The sequence below is a fragment of the Propithecus coquereli genome, unplaced genomic scaffold (genome assembly GCF_000956105.1).
Source record: "Propithecus coquereli isolate 6110/MARCELLA unplaced genomic scaffold, Pcoq_1.0 Scaffold142, whole genome shotgun sequence".
Taxonomy (NCBI): Eukaryota; Metazoa; Chordata; class Mammalia; order Primates; family Indriidae; genus Propithecus; species Propithecus coquereli.
This window is the reverse complement of record NW_012138525.1, coordinates 5,159,800-5,171,552: the sequence shown is the minus strand read 5'-3', so window position 1 is coordinate 5,171,552 and position 11,753 is coordinate 5,159,800. Positions and strand designations below refer to the sequence as shown.

The window sequence follows — 11,753 nt, the reverse complement described above, 5'->3', positions numbered from 1 at the left end:
TATTATTAATTTTGTTAGGCTGGGTCTCAGCTCTCTGGCTGGGAAAGGCCTCAGTCTTCCCATCTGCAAAGTGGGGAAGGGAGGTCAGACATTGGGGAAGTGTTTCCCTAAATACAGGAAACTAATATTAAAAAAAAAAAAAGCTAAAAAATAAAAGTGTGAGTTTCCTCCTAGCTCCTGAAGGCAAAGGCTCCTCACTGAGAAGTTGTCTGACAGCTCTCTGTTCTGACATTCTAGGGTTCCTCATTGCGAACCTTCCCCTAGCCCTTCCTAGCATCTAAACATAGTCCCCAGGCTGCAGCCCAGCAGCAGGCTTCCAAAGCCATTGTGTTCGCTCTGTCCAGCAGCAGTGGGAGTGAGGTGGTGTAGGGACCCCCTCCCCCTGCCCACCGCTGCCCACTCTTCCCGGGTGAGGTGTCTCATCCCGACGTTTCCGGCCATTCAGGCCCGGAAATCCTCCCACTTCTGGGAACAGATTGGCCAGGACACTGGGATTGACCCAGTGCTTCCTCCTGCTTCCTGTCCACTTCCCCTCGGGCTCTGGGGCAGAGGCAGAGCCTTGGGTGCCTGCACAAGGGGTTAGGCCTGGGGAGAACAGCCAGAGCCAACGGGAGTGCCCAGGGCAGAGGCTCGGGCCCCAGAAGCTAAGGGCCTGGGCCCACGCCTCCATCCCATCACCACAGCCTGCTGCTCTACCGCACTCCGGGATGCCCAGGACACAATGTGACCGTGTCCGCTTATGATAGCTGCCATTATTCGTCTGGACTATTGCCACCACCTGGCCGCTGGCCTCCCTGCCTCCATCCTCGTCCCCTGCTACCTGTCACTGCCGCACACAGCAGCCACAGCAGTCCTGTTAAAATGAAAACCAGATCACAGATTTCTGCTCCAACCCACTGGCGTGGCCCCAATTTCACTCCAGGAGCCAAGGAGGCTCCTCACTCCTCCCCAACCCCACGTCCGACCACACTGCCCTTGTCACACTGCTCCAGCCCAGCTGAGTGTCTTGCCGAGCTCCCCCCAACCGCCTCAGGGTCTTTCACTTTCTGTTCCCTCTGCCTGGAACACTTTTCCTCCAGATATCCCCTGGGTTCCCTCCCTACCCTCCCTCAGGTCTTCACTAGGACGTCCCCTTCTCAGCGAGGCCTTCCCTAGCCACCCAGCTGAAAATGTGACCTTCCCAACACTCCCACCTTCCCTCCTGTTTAATTCTCCCCCAGCACTTTGTCTGACTTGCCATTTATTTTATCTCATGCAGCGACTATTGCCTCTCACTAGAACGTTAGCCCCACAAGGGCTGTGATTTATATCTCTGCCTGGAACAGAGCCAGGAACCCAATAAACACCCAATAAGAATTTTTTTGAATGAATGAATGTCACAACAGCCCCCTGAGTCCTTGAGCACAAAGCCCAGTCCTTCTGGCTTGGCCTTCTAAGACCCTGACTCTCATCCCTCCCCTTGCACTCTGGCCTCCTCCAATTTCCTCCAAAGAGCTCCGCCTCCTCGAGCCTCGGGGCCTTTGCACATGATGTTTCCTCTGCCTGGAACATCCTCTCTCCCTTTGGCCAGGGTAATTCCTACTCAGCCTTCAGATCTCAGTTGGCTTGGAGATTTCTAGAATACTCTCCTATTGTAATGATCAAATCCAGGAATCAAAGTATCCATTTGTAAAACTCAGCTCCACTAATTAATTAATTTATTCCTTATTTTATGGACTTTAAAGACACTTCTCTTGTAATATTAGTGCTGAAACCAATTAACAAATAATAGTGACAACGGAGCTGAATCAGTCCCATTAATCAGCGACATTAATTATTTAAATAACCAACCACTTTAATTGCCTGTATTAACTGATTTGTTCTGATAACTGATACCACTTCTTGCATACATTAGCTTAATTAATTGGATTAATGAACAGTAATTAAAGCCCATTATCCTTTATTTTCCCCAATGCATGTTTAGATCTGAGCTTTGCCTTCAGGGCCTCCACCCTGGGGCAGAAGGAAGGGTGGGCTTCCCCCAGGGAGCCTGCAGGAGAAGGGGTGGGGAGAGGCTGCCGCCCTGCTCCACCAGGCCCTCTTTCAAGACAGGTGGCATTGCCCTCTTCAGGGGCCTGTCCACCGTCTCTGTCCCTCAGTTTGTTCCCTTGGGCCTCGGGGCCCGGTCACATGGCCTTGAGTGGAGACTTCCCCAACCTCTGCCGTCCACTTCTCAGCCCTGTCCCCACCCCTCATTCCCTGCCTTCCTCCCTCTGAAGTTCATAGCCCGCATCTATGAAGTGGTTATCTCACAGCTACCTCCCGAGAGGGGCCCTGAGGGTCATACGAGAAGGAAGGGTGCGAGATTCCCTAGACCATGCAGAGTTCCCTTTGCTGCCCTGGCCTCCACCCATGCCCCCCGGGGAGCTGAAGTTTCTTTCCTTCTTTCACCCCGATCTCCACTCACCCACGGTAGAGAAGCAACAGGCACCCACCTGCTCTGTGCCCCTTAGCCCTGAAAGACCCTGCGCAGAGAGAGCTGGGTGGAAAGCCCCGTGTCTCCCGGGACACCCAGCCACGGGCCTGTGGGATTCCCTGCCAGGGAGGGTCTGGGCTTTATCCCCTGCCCTGTCTGCCCCACCCCTCATATGGGCCACCGTTGTCCCAGACACACCCTGCCCCTTCCCCACTATCCCGAGCCCTCAGTCTTCCTAACTCAGCCGAGCTTTCCAGCAGGGGCTCCAGACAGGGCAGCGGCCCTGTGTGCAGAGGGCAGAGAGGGGCTGTTCTTCCCAGGGCAGAGCTGAGGATTCTGGGCCCCAAGAGCTGCTGAGACTCAAAACCTGCTGGAGACAAGGGAAGGCACTGATTTACTGAGTGCTCACAGGACGTCTGATCTCGAAGCTCCATTTTACCAGGGAGAAAACTGAAGCTTATAACTTGGCCCAGGGCACACAGCTGCTCAGACTAGGACCCGATGGCCTGATGTCGAATTCCCTGCTCTGTTCCTTGCACGAGTGGCCTCCCCTGGCAGTCAGGAGCCGCTCCTGGGTGGACATGGGGAGAAGCTGGGCAGAGTCGGTGAAGAAAAATGGTATTTCAGCCCGACCAGGAGCCCAGACTAACATCGGGAAAGGGAAGTGCAGTGGAGCGGACAGAGAGAAGACCATCTGGGGCCCTTGAGAGGACGCTTGCAGGGAGTCTATGTGACCCTGGGCAAGTCCCGCTCACTGGGCCTCGGTTTTCTCCTCTACAGCATGAGCAGCTCCTGTTCACGGGCACTTCCGTGGGTGGAGCCCGGAATGGCTCTCTCTGCCACATCTCATCCCGTCCTCACAGTGACTCTATGAAGCAGGTGCTGTCTTTGTCCCCAGTTTACAGATGGGGAGACTGAGGCTCACAGAGGAGAAGGGACTTTCTCAAGGTCACACCGTCAGGGGGCACTGAGCTGCTGGTGTATCTGACCCCTCCCCTCCCCGCCCACCCCACACAGGTCTGGCAGCCAGCAACAGGGTCCCCTGGGGCTGGGGTGGGGGATGTGGCTCCAGCTAGGGGTTGGGGAGATAGTCCGTCCTTCCCAAGCCAGCGCCGTTCCCACAGCCCAGGGCGTCCGGGGGTCTCGGGGACTGTGAGAAAGTCCTCACAGGAAATGAGAGCCAGGAGCAGCTGGGCCCCTTCGAAGTCAAGGACCAGCCGCCCAGAGCCTGAGGAGGCTGCACAGGCTGGGCCCACCACGACCCTCCCCCGGTGGGTAATCGCTACCAGATGCCCGGCAGCTGACGTCACTCTGCAGGGCCGAGAGAGGGTCGTGGGACTCTGGGGAGAGTTGGGAATTCTTGGACCAGAATCAACATTCCAAAAGGAAATGTGGGGGAGGGGATATCCTGGCTCATTCTCAGGGCCTGACACCAGGGCCGGGGCAGGGGTGACACAGGGTGTCCCTATAGGGTGCCACCTTGTCCAAGTCTCAGTTTCCTTCCAGATGGCCCCTTGGGAGTGGGGCTGTGGGGGTCTGGGTCTCTGAGTGGAGGCAAAGGACCCTTGGCGAGGCACTAAAGCAGAACTGCACTCAGATTCCTGTAAAGGCAGACATACGTCAGAGCGGGCCTCCCGAGCTCAAGGCTGGCAGTGACTCCCGGCTTGCCTGAGCCAGGTCCTTGCTGGGGCTTTCCAGGCCCTGCCATCTGCACCCGTTTCCCTGCCTTGTCGCCCATCCTCCCCACCCTCCCCACCTCGCTCTGCTCCAGCCGCCCTGGTCTCTGAGGTTCCCCAAACAAGCCAAGGATGTCACCATCTCAGGGCCTTTGACATGCTGTTCCCTTGGCCTGGTACACTCTTTCCCAGACAGCAAGAGACTTTGTTCCTTCATCTCCTTTGTTGAAATATCACTTGCTCACTGAGACATTGTTCCTGGCTAACCTTCCTAAATTGCCACCACTGGCCACTTCCCACTTCCCCCAAGAACAATTCTCCAATTTGATTTTAAAATTTCTCAGTAGAGGCCGGGCGCGGTGGCTCACGCCTGTAATCCTAGCACTCTAGGAGGCCGAGGCGGGCGGATTGTTTGAGCTCAGAAGTTCGAGACCAGCCTGAGCAAGAGCGAGACCCCGTCTCTACCAAAAAATAGAAAGAAATTATCTGGACAACCAAAAATATATATATATATACAGAAAAAATTAGCCGGGCATGGTGGCGCATGCCTGTAGTCCCAGCTACTCGGGAGGCTGAGGCAGTAGGATTGCTTGAGCCCAGGAGTTTGAGGTTGCTGTGAGCTAGGCTGATGCCACGGCACTCACTCTAGCCAGGGCAACAAAGTGAGACTCTGTCTCAAAAAAAAAAAAAAAAAAAAAAAAATTTCTCAGTAGATCTTTTCTCTTCTAGTTGACCATATAACTCATCTCTCTGGTCATCTGTCTCCCCTGTAGTGGAATAGGGACTCCACGAGGGCAAGGTTTTGTCTGCTATGCTCACTGCTGTCTCCTGGAGCCTAGAACAGTGTCTGGGGCATAACTGCACCTCAGTAAGCATGAGAATGAATGAAATTCCAACTCAACTAACTGTGTGATCTTGAGCAAGTTATTAACCTCACAAAATCTCACTGTCTTCATCTGCAAAATGGGCTCCTATTACCTCCTTTCCAGGGGTCTATGGGAAGTCTTAAAATAATGGTAGAAAAAGCTTTGAGATTGTCACTTGCAGGAGGTAAAAAGTGACCTCGTGGTTAAAGAGCTGGGGCTTGGGAGTTGGCCAGGCTGGGGATCAAGTCTAGGCTCCAACATCCACTCTCTCTGTTACCCCAATGAGAGTCTTTGCCACTCTCTAAGCCTCAGTTTCCTAGCTGGCAAAATGGAGCAGAGAGGTTCCCACTTCACAGGGCTCGTGTAGTAGATGACACCCATTGGGTGTTTGCCAGTTGTTGGCTGGTGATCCTCCCAGTGGGACCCTTGCCTGACAATTCCAGTGTGGATGGGGGGGTACAGTGTTGGGGGCCTCCCTTCCCCCTCCAGGCCCCTGCTTCCTTCTCTGCAGCATGGACTGAGGCGGGAGGGTGCCAGGGCCCTCCAGCACCTGCTGTTTCCCTGAAGAAGGCTGAAGGTCCCTGGGGAGTCGGGGGCGGGCTAAGCTGGTGCTCTCCTTTTTGGGAGCTAAAGGCCCCTCCTCCCTCCTTCCTCTTCATCCCCATGATCTCAGCAGGGAACAGGCCACCAGGAAACTCCTGCAGCCTCACCTCTTCCCCTTCCTTCCTCCTGCTCCAGGTGCACCCTGCCCCCCAGGGGGTGGGGGAAGGACACTGTCTCCCCAGCTTAGGCTGCTCCCTGAGCAGCCACTAGGACGACCCCTTCAGGACACTCAGGAACAGGGCCCCATCTTCCTCACTGGCAATTCTCTAATGTCCTCATCCCCAAGCTGGTTGGATCTCTGGAGACCATCTCAGGCCCAACTGGGCTACTGGGGAGACCGAGGCACAGAGTGGGGCAGAGCTACTCTGAGATCACATAGGCAAGGCTGCTCTCCTGGCTCCAGGCACAAGGCTGACAGGGGCTCCTGGAACACATGTTCACTAGTCCCTGGAGGGCAGGAGAGACGCTCCGTCTCAGGGGGCTCAATCTGGTCCGCTAACCCCACCCCCCTCAGGACATGCCCAGTGATGGGGGCAGAGTCTCCCCCTTTCCTTGGTCAGCTCCAGGCCAAGCCTGATGCCAGAGTCACTGCCAGGACCACTAGGGAGGACTTCTACCCACAAGGGAGGAAGGCTTAGGCTGGGTCCTCGACTTGGCATTCTCAAGGTTTCTCAAGGCCGCCTTTCCCAGAGCCCTGGCCCTGCTGGAGGGGAACGTGTCGCCCAGGCATTAGGAAGGTGGAGTGAAACCTTGGTTCTGACTTTCACTGGCTGTGTCAAACCGGGCTAGCAAATCTTTCTTCCCTCATCTATAAAACGGGGGTAATAATAGCATCTCTCCTGGGGCTGCTGCGAGGAGTATATGAGCAGATGCCCGGTGTGCCCGGGCAGGACGGAGACAGAGTTACGCTCAAAACAAGCTGGCTTTGAAAACCCGAGTTTGTCAGATGTCCCAGGGGTGCAGATTTCCCCCTTAGACCTCTCCCGCCCCACGCTGGCCCTCCCTAGGCCCAGCTCGGTCACTCACCCTCGGGGCCCCAGCGCGGGGCACCTTCGGCCCACTGCAGTCATGGCTCCCCACGGCCGCCGCCTGCAGCCCCGGGACCTCCTTAGCCCAGCGGCTGCCGCCTTTCTCCCGCGGCGGAGCTGCGGAGTCCAGAGGCAGACCCCGGGGGCGGAGCCTGACGCGTAGACCACACCCCGGAACCGCCCCTCCGCCCGCCCCGCTCCATCGCTTCTTCCTCTGGCAGGGAAGGACACGCCTCGCCCCGGACACACCCGCGGCTGGCCCCGCCCCCTCCTCCTCTGCCAGTGTCTGGGGCGGGAAGGCCACGCCCCCGAGCACACCCCCTCCGCCCTGCCCCACCCGGCTCCAATGCCGGCTTCCGCAACAGCTCGCCGCGCTGCCCGGGGACGGCCCCGCCCCTCGCCCCGCCCCTCCACTCCGCCCCGCCCCGCCCTGCTCCCGCAAACTCTGTTTCTTTGGGAGTGACAGGCCTGGCTCGCAGTGCCGTCTCATACCTCGGGGTACCTGAACGTCCCAGGACCCATCAGACCCTGTCACCTACACACAATCCTTGGTCCTCCACGGCCGAATGAGGCCGAATTTAGGAGGGGATGGCGGGAGAAGGCAGCCTGGGGCCGCTGGGGATGGCAAAAGAGCACTAGTTTTACTAATCATAAACACAACATTCCCATTCCCATAATATGCAATATGCCAGGCACTGTGTTACGATTTTACAGGTTATGTTATTCTTAAACCCTCACCACACCCCTACGAGGTCGTGCTACTGTTATGCCATTTATCAGATGAGAAACTGAGGCTCAGAGGGTGGAAGAGACTTGTCGAATGACGTAGCAGCAGGAGGCAGAGTCTGACCAACTCACTCTGCGTCCTTATGCGGTCCTGCTGCCCACTGAACGGGGCTCTAGACAGGCGGTGCTTGGTGTCTCAGCGAAAGCCAACCAAGAAAAGTCCCAGAACTGGGCCTAGAGTTACTCTGGCTTAGCCGGCTTTTCTTTCCTCTTTCTTCCTACAGGCATATGTGGAGGCTGCCTAGGGCTTTGGAGTCAGGTGGGTTTCAGTTCACATCCTAGCTTTGTCATTAGCAAGATGTGCACCTTGACTATGGCAGGTGAGGTCCCCTCTGAATCTGTTTCCTCATCTGTCCTGTGGAAACAGTAACAGTATCTATCTCCTGCCAGTTTTCTGTGTACTTTCTGTGTATTAACTACAAGTGAAGGGTTCAGCACAGTGCCTGGTCTATAGTAAGTACTTGATTAGCGTGCAGGTGTTTTCTTTTCAACCCAGGTATGTGTGCTAAGGGGGTTCTCTCCAGGGCTGTATTGACAGGAGGCTGGAGACACCATCCCTGCAGCTCCCACTCTCACCAGCCCCTGGCAGGCACCTACCTTTCTGGGTGTGCATCCCCAGGAGCTCTCTCCTCCTCTATGTCGGCGATAAAATCCTCAGGCTTTCTCTTGGGGTCCACCTTCACTGCTGCAGGCTTGGGTTCCATTTCCGAGGTGTCCTCCAGGGGGGCATTGGCCGCTGCCACCACCTCTTTGGCTGCCTCCAAGCCTGGGGGATCAGGCAGACCTTGGGGTACAAGGCTGGGCTCAGAGCCCACCTCTTGGGCCTCCTGGGCAGCCTTTCGATCCTGAGTCCTCTTGATGCTGGGGCGAGGCATGGTGCCCATGTGGCTGTACATGTCGCTGGAGCGGGCATAGGCTGGGGGGCTCTTGGGGACTGTCACCATGTCATCCTGCGTAGCCTCTAAGGCATCAGGCTCCAGACGGGACTGGATACTGATGGGGGCTGAGGACCGTCTCAGAGTGAAGGACCGAGGGAGGCTGGAGAGGCTCCCAAAGCCCTTGAACTTGAAGAACTCTGGCAGGGGGTAAGGGGAGGAAAAGGAATTAATGACAATGCCAGCAGCAATAATAATAATGATAAATTATTATTTTTAATAATAATCCTGCAGTTCCACTCAGTGAGGGTCCAAGTAGGGCCAGGGGCTTCACTGACAATCCCTCTAATTGTCATTACGCTCCCAGAAGTGGTATAACGTGGCAGCTTTGGAGTCGCACAGCCCTGGACTTGACTCCCTGCTCTTCCACATTCTACCTGCGTGACCTTAGGCAAGTCACTTGACCTCTCTGAGCCCCATTCTCCACATCAGTAAAATAGAGATTATAGCACCTACCCACTGTGGGCAGTGTGAGGATAGGAGAAAAACACGTTAATAACATGCTTAATGTGGTGCCTGGTGCACAGAACAGCCTCAATCAGAAGTAGCGAAGATTATGATGATGACCGTGACAATAAATGTCTGTGCATGGCCAAACAAGCTGCATGAATTCTCAGCACAACTCAAAGACAATGACACAAGTTTAACCTCCCATTTTCCAGATGAGGAAACTGAGATTCGGAGCAGTGTAAGGAAATGTGTGAGGTCACACTGCCTGTAGGTGACCATGCATGTGTGTCGTGTGTGCGCACCTGCGTGTGTCGGGGCAGGGACGGGGTGTTCTAGCCAGACTCTGTGCACCTGGGGCGGGGGTGAAATGAGGAGGGGGTTGTCGCCAGCCTGAGGTTCTCTCCTTCCTGTCAGCCGAGCCCACACTCCTGACTCAGGCGGCAGGGCTGGGGTGATACCATCTCCTTGCTTCCTCAGGGGTGCGTGTGAGTTCCCTCCACCCTGCCCCCAGCTGTGGGACTGTCCCTCCTCACAGCCACCACCAACTGACTTCCCTATAGCCTCCAGATGAGCAAAAAGGAAAGACACCGGCATTTTCCACTTCCTCAGCATCCTTCGCCTCCTCGGGGCCTCACGCCCGTGTTGGAATGTAGGTAGGATGCCCCCATTTGACAAGGGAGGAAACTGAGGCTCAGGGAGGAGGAGGGACCTGCCCAGGGTCACACAGCAAGGCCATGGCTGAGCCTGGACAGAGGCCCAGGGCTCTGGACTGCTGGGTCAGTGCTCTAGGGCTTTCTTCCCAGCCCTGCCCACCCCCACCTGGTCTTGGTGGCTGCCTCCTGGGAAGCACTGTCAGAAAATGCCACCACTCTGCCCCTAGACAGCCAAGCCGGGGACAGAATTTGCACCAGTGGCCAGAGGGAGGATCCTCAACTGCCACCGCTTTTGTCTCCCAGACACCAGAGGTCTGAAGGACACAGTAGTGGGGGCAGGGAGGGAAACCGAGGCCCAGAGGCCAGGGACTGGGATTGAGGTCTGCTCCATAGCCCATGTGACCTCAGGCAATCTCTGGCCTCAGCTTTTCCATCTATGGGATACAGTCACAATCTCTGCCTTTTACACCACCCTGTCCCCACCCTGGTGCTGTCAGATCAAAGGAATCGGGACAGTAGAAGTTTGTTGGGACCAGGAGGGACAGACTCGGTAGACAGAACAATGGGTGGTGACGGCCCCTCACCCAGACCCTGGTTCTAGTCGCTCTGGGCTCTCTTCCCACTCAGGGGTTGGGTCCCAGCCTCACTGCTGGTTGGGGAGCACAGGACAGCATCCCACGGCACTCCCACGCTCCCTGCCCCAGCAACTCCCCATCTGACATCCCAGCCCAGGCCCAGCTGTGGGGTGTGTGAAGGCCTCCCGCCCCCGCTGTGGGGTCAGAGAGAGCCAGAGGTGCAACGGAGTGGAGCAACTAGGAGGCGGGTGGGGAGAGCCCAAGACACAGAGATGGGCAGAGGGACAGACAGGAGCAGCGCAGACGTGGACAGCCAGACCAGCCGGAGACAGAGATGCCAGGCCACAGTGATGGACCGATGGCCACAGGGAAACCCAGAGGCAGAGACCTCCAGACAGACACAGAGGTGGACAGAAAGAGAAACAGAAACGCGGCAGTGACGAAGAAACAGATGCAGAGAGAAGCCCAGACGGAGGGATGCAGGACAGCGCAGACAGCCCCCGCACTCACTGAACTTTTTGCTGGCCTTCCTGGGCCCCTCTGTCATCTTGGCAAGTTGTGCAGAGCCCCTGGTCAGCCAGCAAGCGGTGGTTCGAGGATCTAGATGTGAAGGTCGAGGTGCCTCCCCACCTCCCCTTCCCCTTCTCTCGCCCTCTCACTCGCTTCCTCTGTGTATTTTTAAACCAGTGAAACTCCCACAGCCCCACCCACTCCACCCTCTCAGCAGGGGGCGGGGGCTGGGGCCGGCCCCAGTCCTGGCCCCTGTGGACCTCCTCCTTGGCCTCTGCAGCAGGGGCAGGGGGCAGGCCGCAAGCCCATGGGACCTGGGAGGTCTGGGAGCAAACCACAGGCTCTGGGAACGGAGCCCACGGGCTGGGGGCCGCTGGGGACCTGCCAACAGCTGTCAGGGGGCCTGGCCAGTGGGCTGGGAAGGCGAGGGGCCTCTGGCCTACGTGCAGGGCAGTTTATTCTAAGCCCCAGTACCGGGGAGATGGTCTGGCAGCGGCAGACGGCAGAGTGCTATGGTTAGGCCTGTGGACTCCGGCCCACCCAGACCCACATTCAAATCTTGGCGGGCCATTTTGTCATTTTGCGATCTTGGGCTAAGGACCTCACCTCCCTCAATTTCCTCTCTGTGAGCAGGGGCTGCCTGCAGTGCCCACCTCACAGGGTCCAGCACTTGGTGCAGAGCCTGGCATGGAACTGTGCCCGCATGGTCAGTCCCTTTCAAGCTAGCAGGGACACTCGACAATTTGGTCCACCACACCCATTGGACAGAGATGGTGAAACTCAGGCACAGAGAGGCAGAAGGATTTCCGCAGGTAGCATAGCAGGTTGGTGGCACAGACTGGGTTACAACTCGCCCTTCCAGACCCCTTAACTCCAGGCTGGTGCTTTCCCACCCTACAAACTTTCCAAGTGCATGTGCATGCTCAGGTGGGCAGGACAGAGATGAGGAAATGCAACCTCCCCTACACAGGTCGTCCTGGACGCCTGCAGAAAGGGTCAGCAGCTGCTGGGGGTGGGGGAGGGGCACAAGACCAGGGGCTTCAAATCCCAGCTCTGCATGCTGCTCACAGCTGCTTCTGTCTCTGAAGCCTCAGTCACCTAATTCCTAGAATGAGGATATGTGCAGGTTATGCGGTCAACTCGCAGAGGATTGGCATGTTTATCCTGGACCCCAGGCTGGCATCGGGGCTGTGACAGAGGGAGTCTGTGATGAGAT

General features: G+C 56.9%; 1 protein-coding gene across 2 annotated transcripts in view; it reads right to left on the bottom strand.

The window, feature by feature from the left end:
* Positions 1-10,722, bottom strand: part of SH2D3C (SH2 domain containing 3C) — a 34,713-nt gene extending 23,991 nt beyond the window's left edge. The window contains exons 1-2 of one of the 2 annotated variants that reach the window (XM_012639820.1): positions 10,538-10,722; positions 8,012-8,489 (exon numbers count right to left, since the gene is read on the bottom strand). In XM_012639820.1, the coding sequence (XP_012495274.1) occupies positions 8,012-8,489; positions 10,538-10,574 (515 nt within the window). In that variant the 5' untranslated portion in view covers positions 10,575-10,722. Of the gene's footprint in view, positions 1-6,626; positions 6,855-8,011; positions 8,490-10,537 lie in introns of those variants that run through there. The other variant, XM_012639821.1, reaches the window with a different exon arrangement.
* Positions 10,723-11,753: the final 1,031 nt, after the last annotated feature.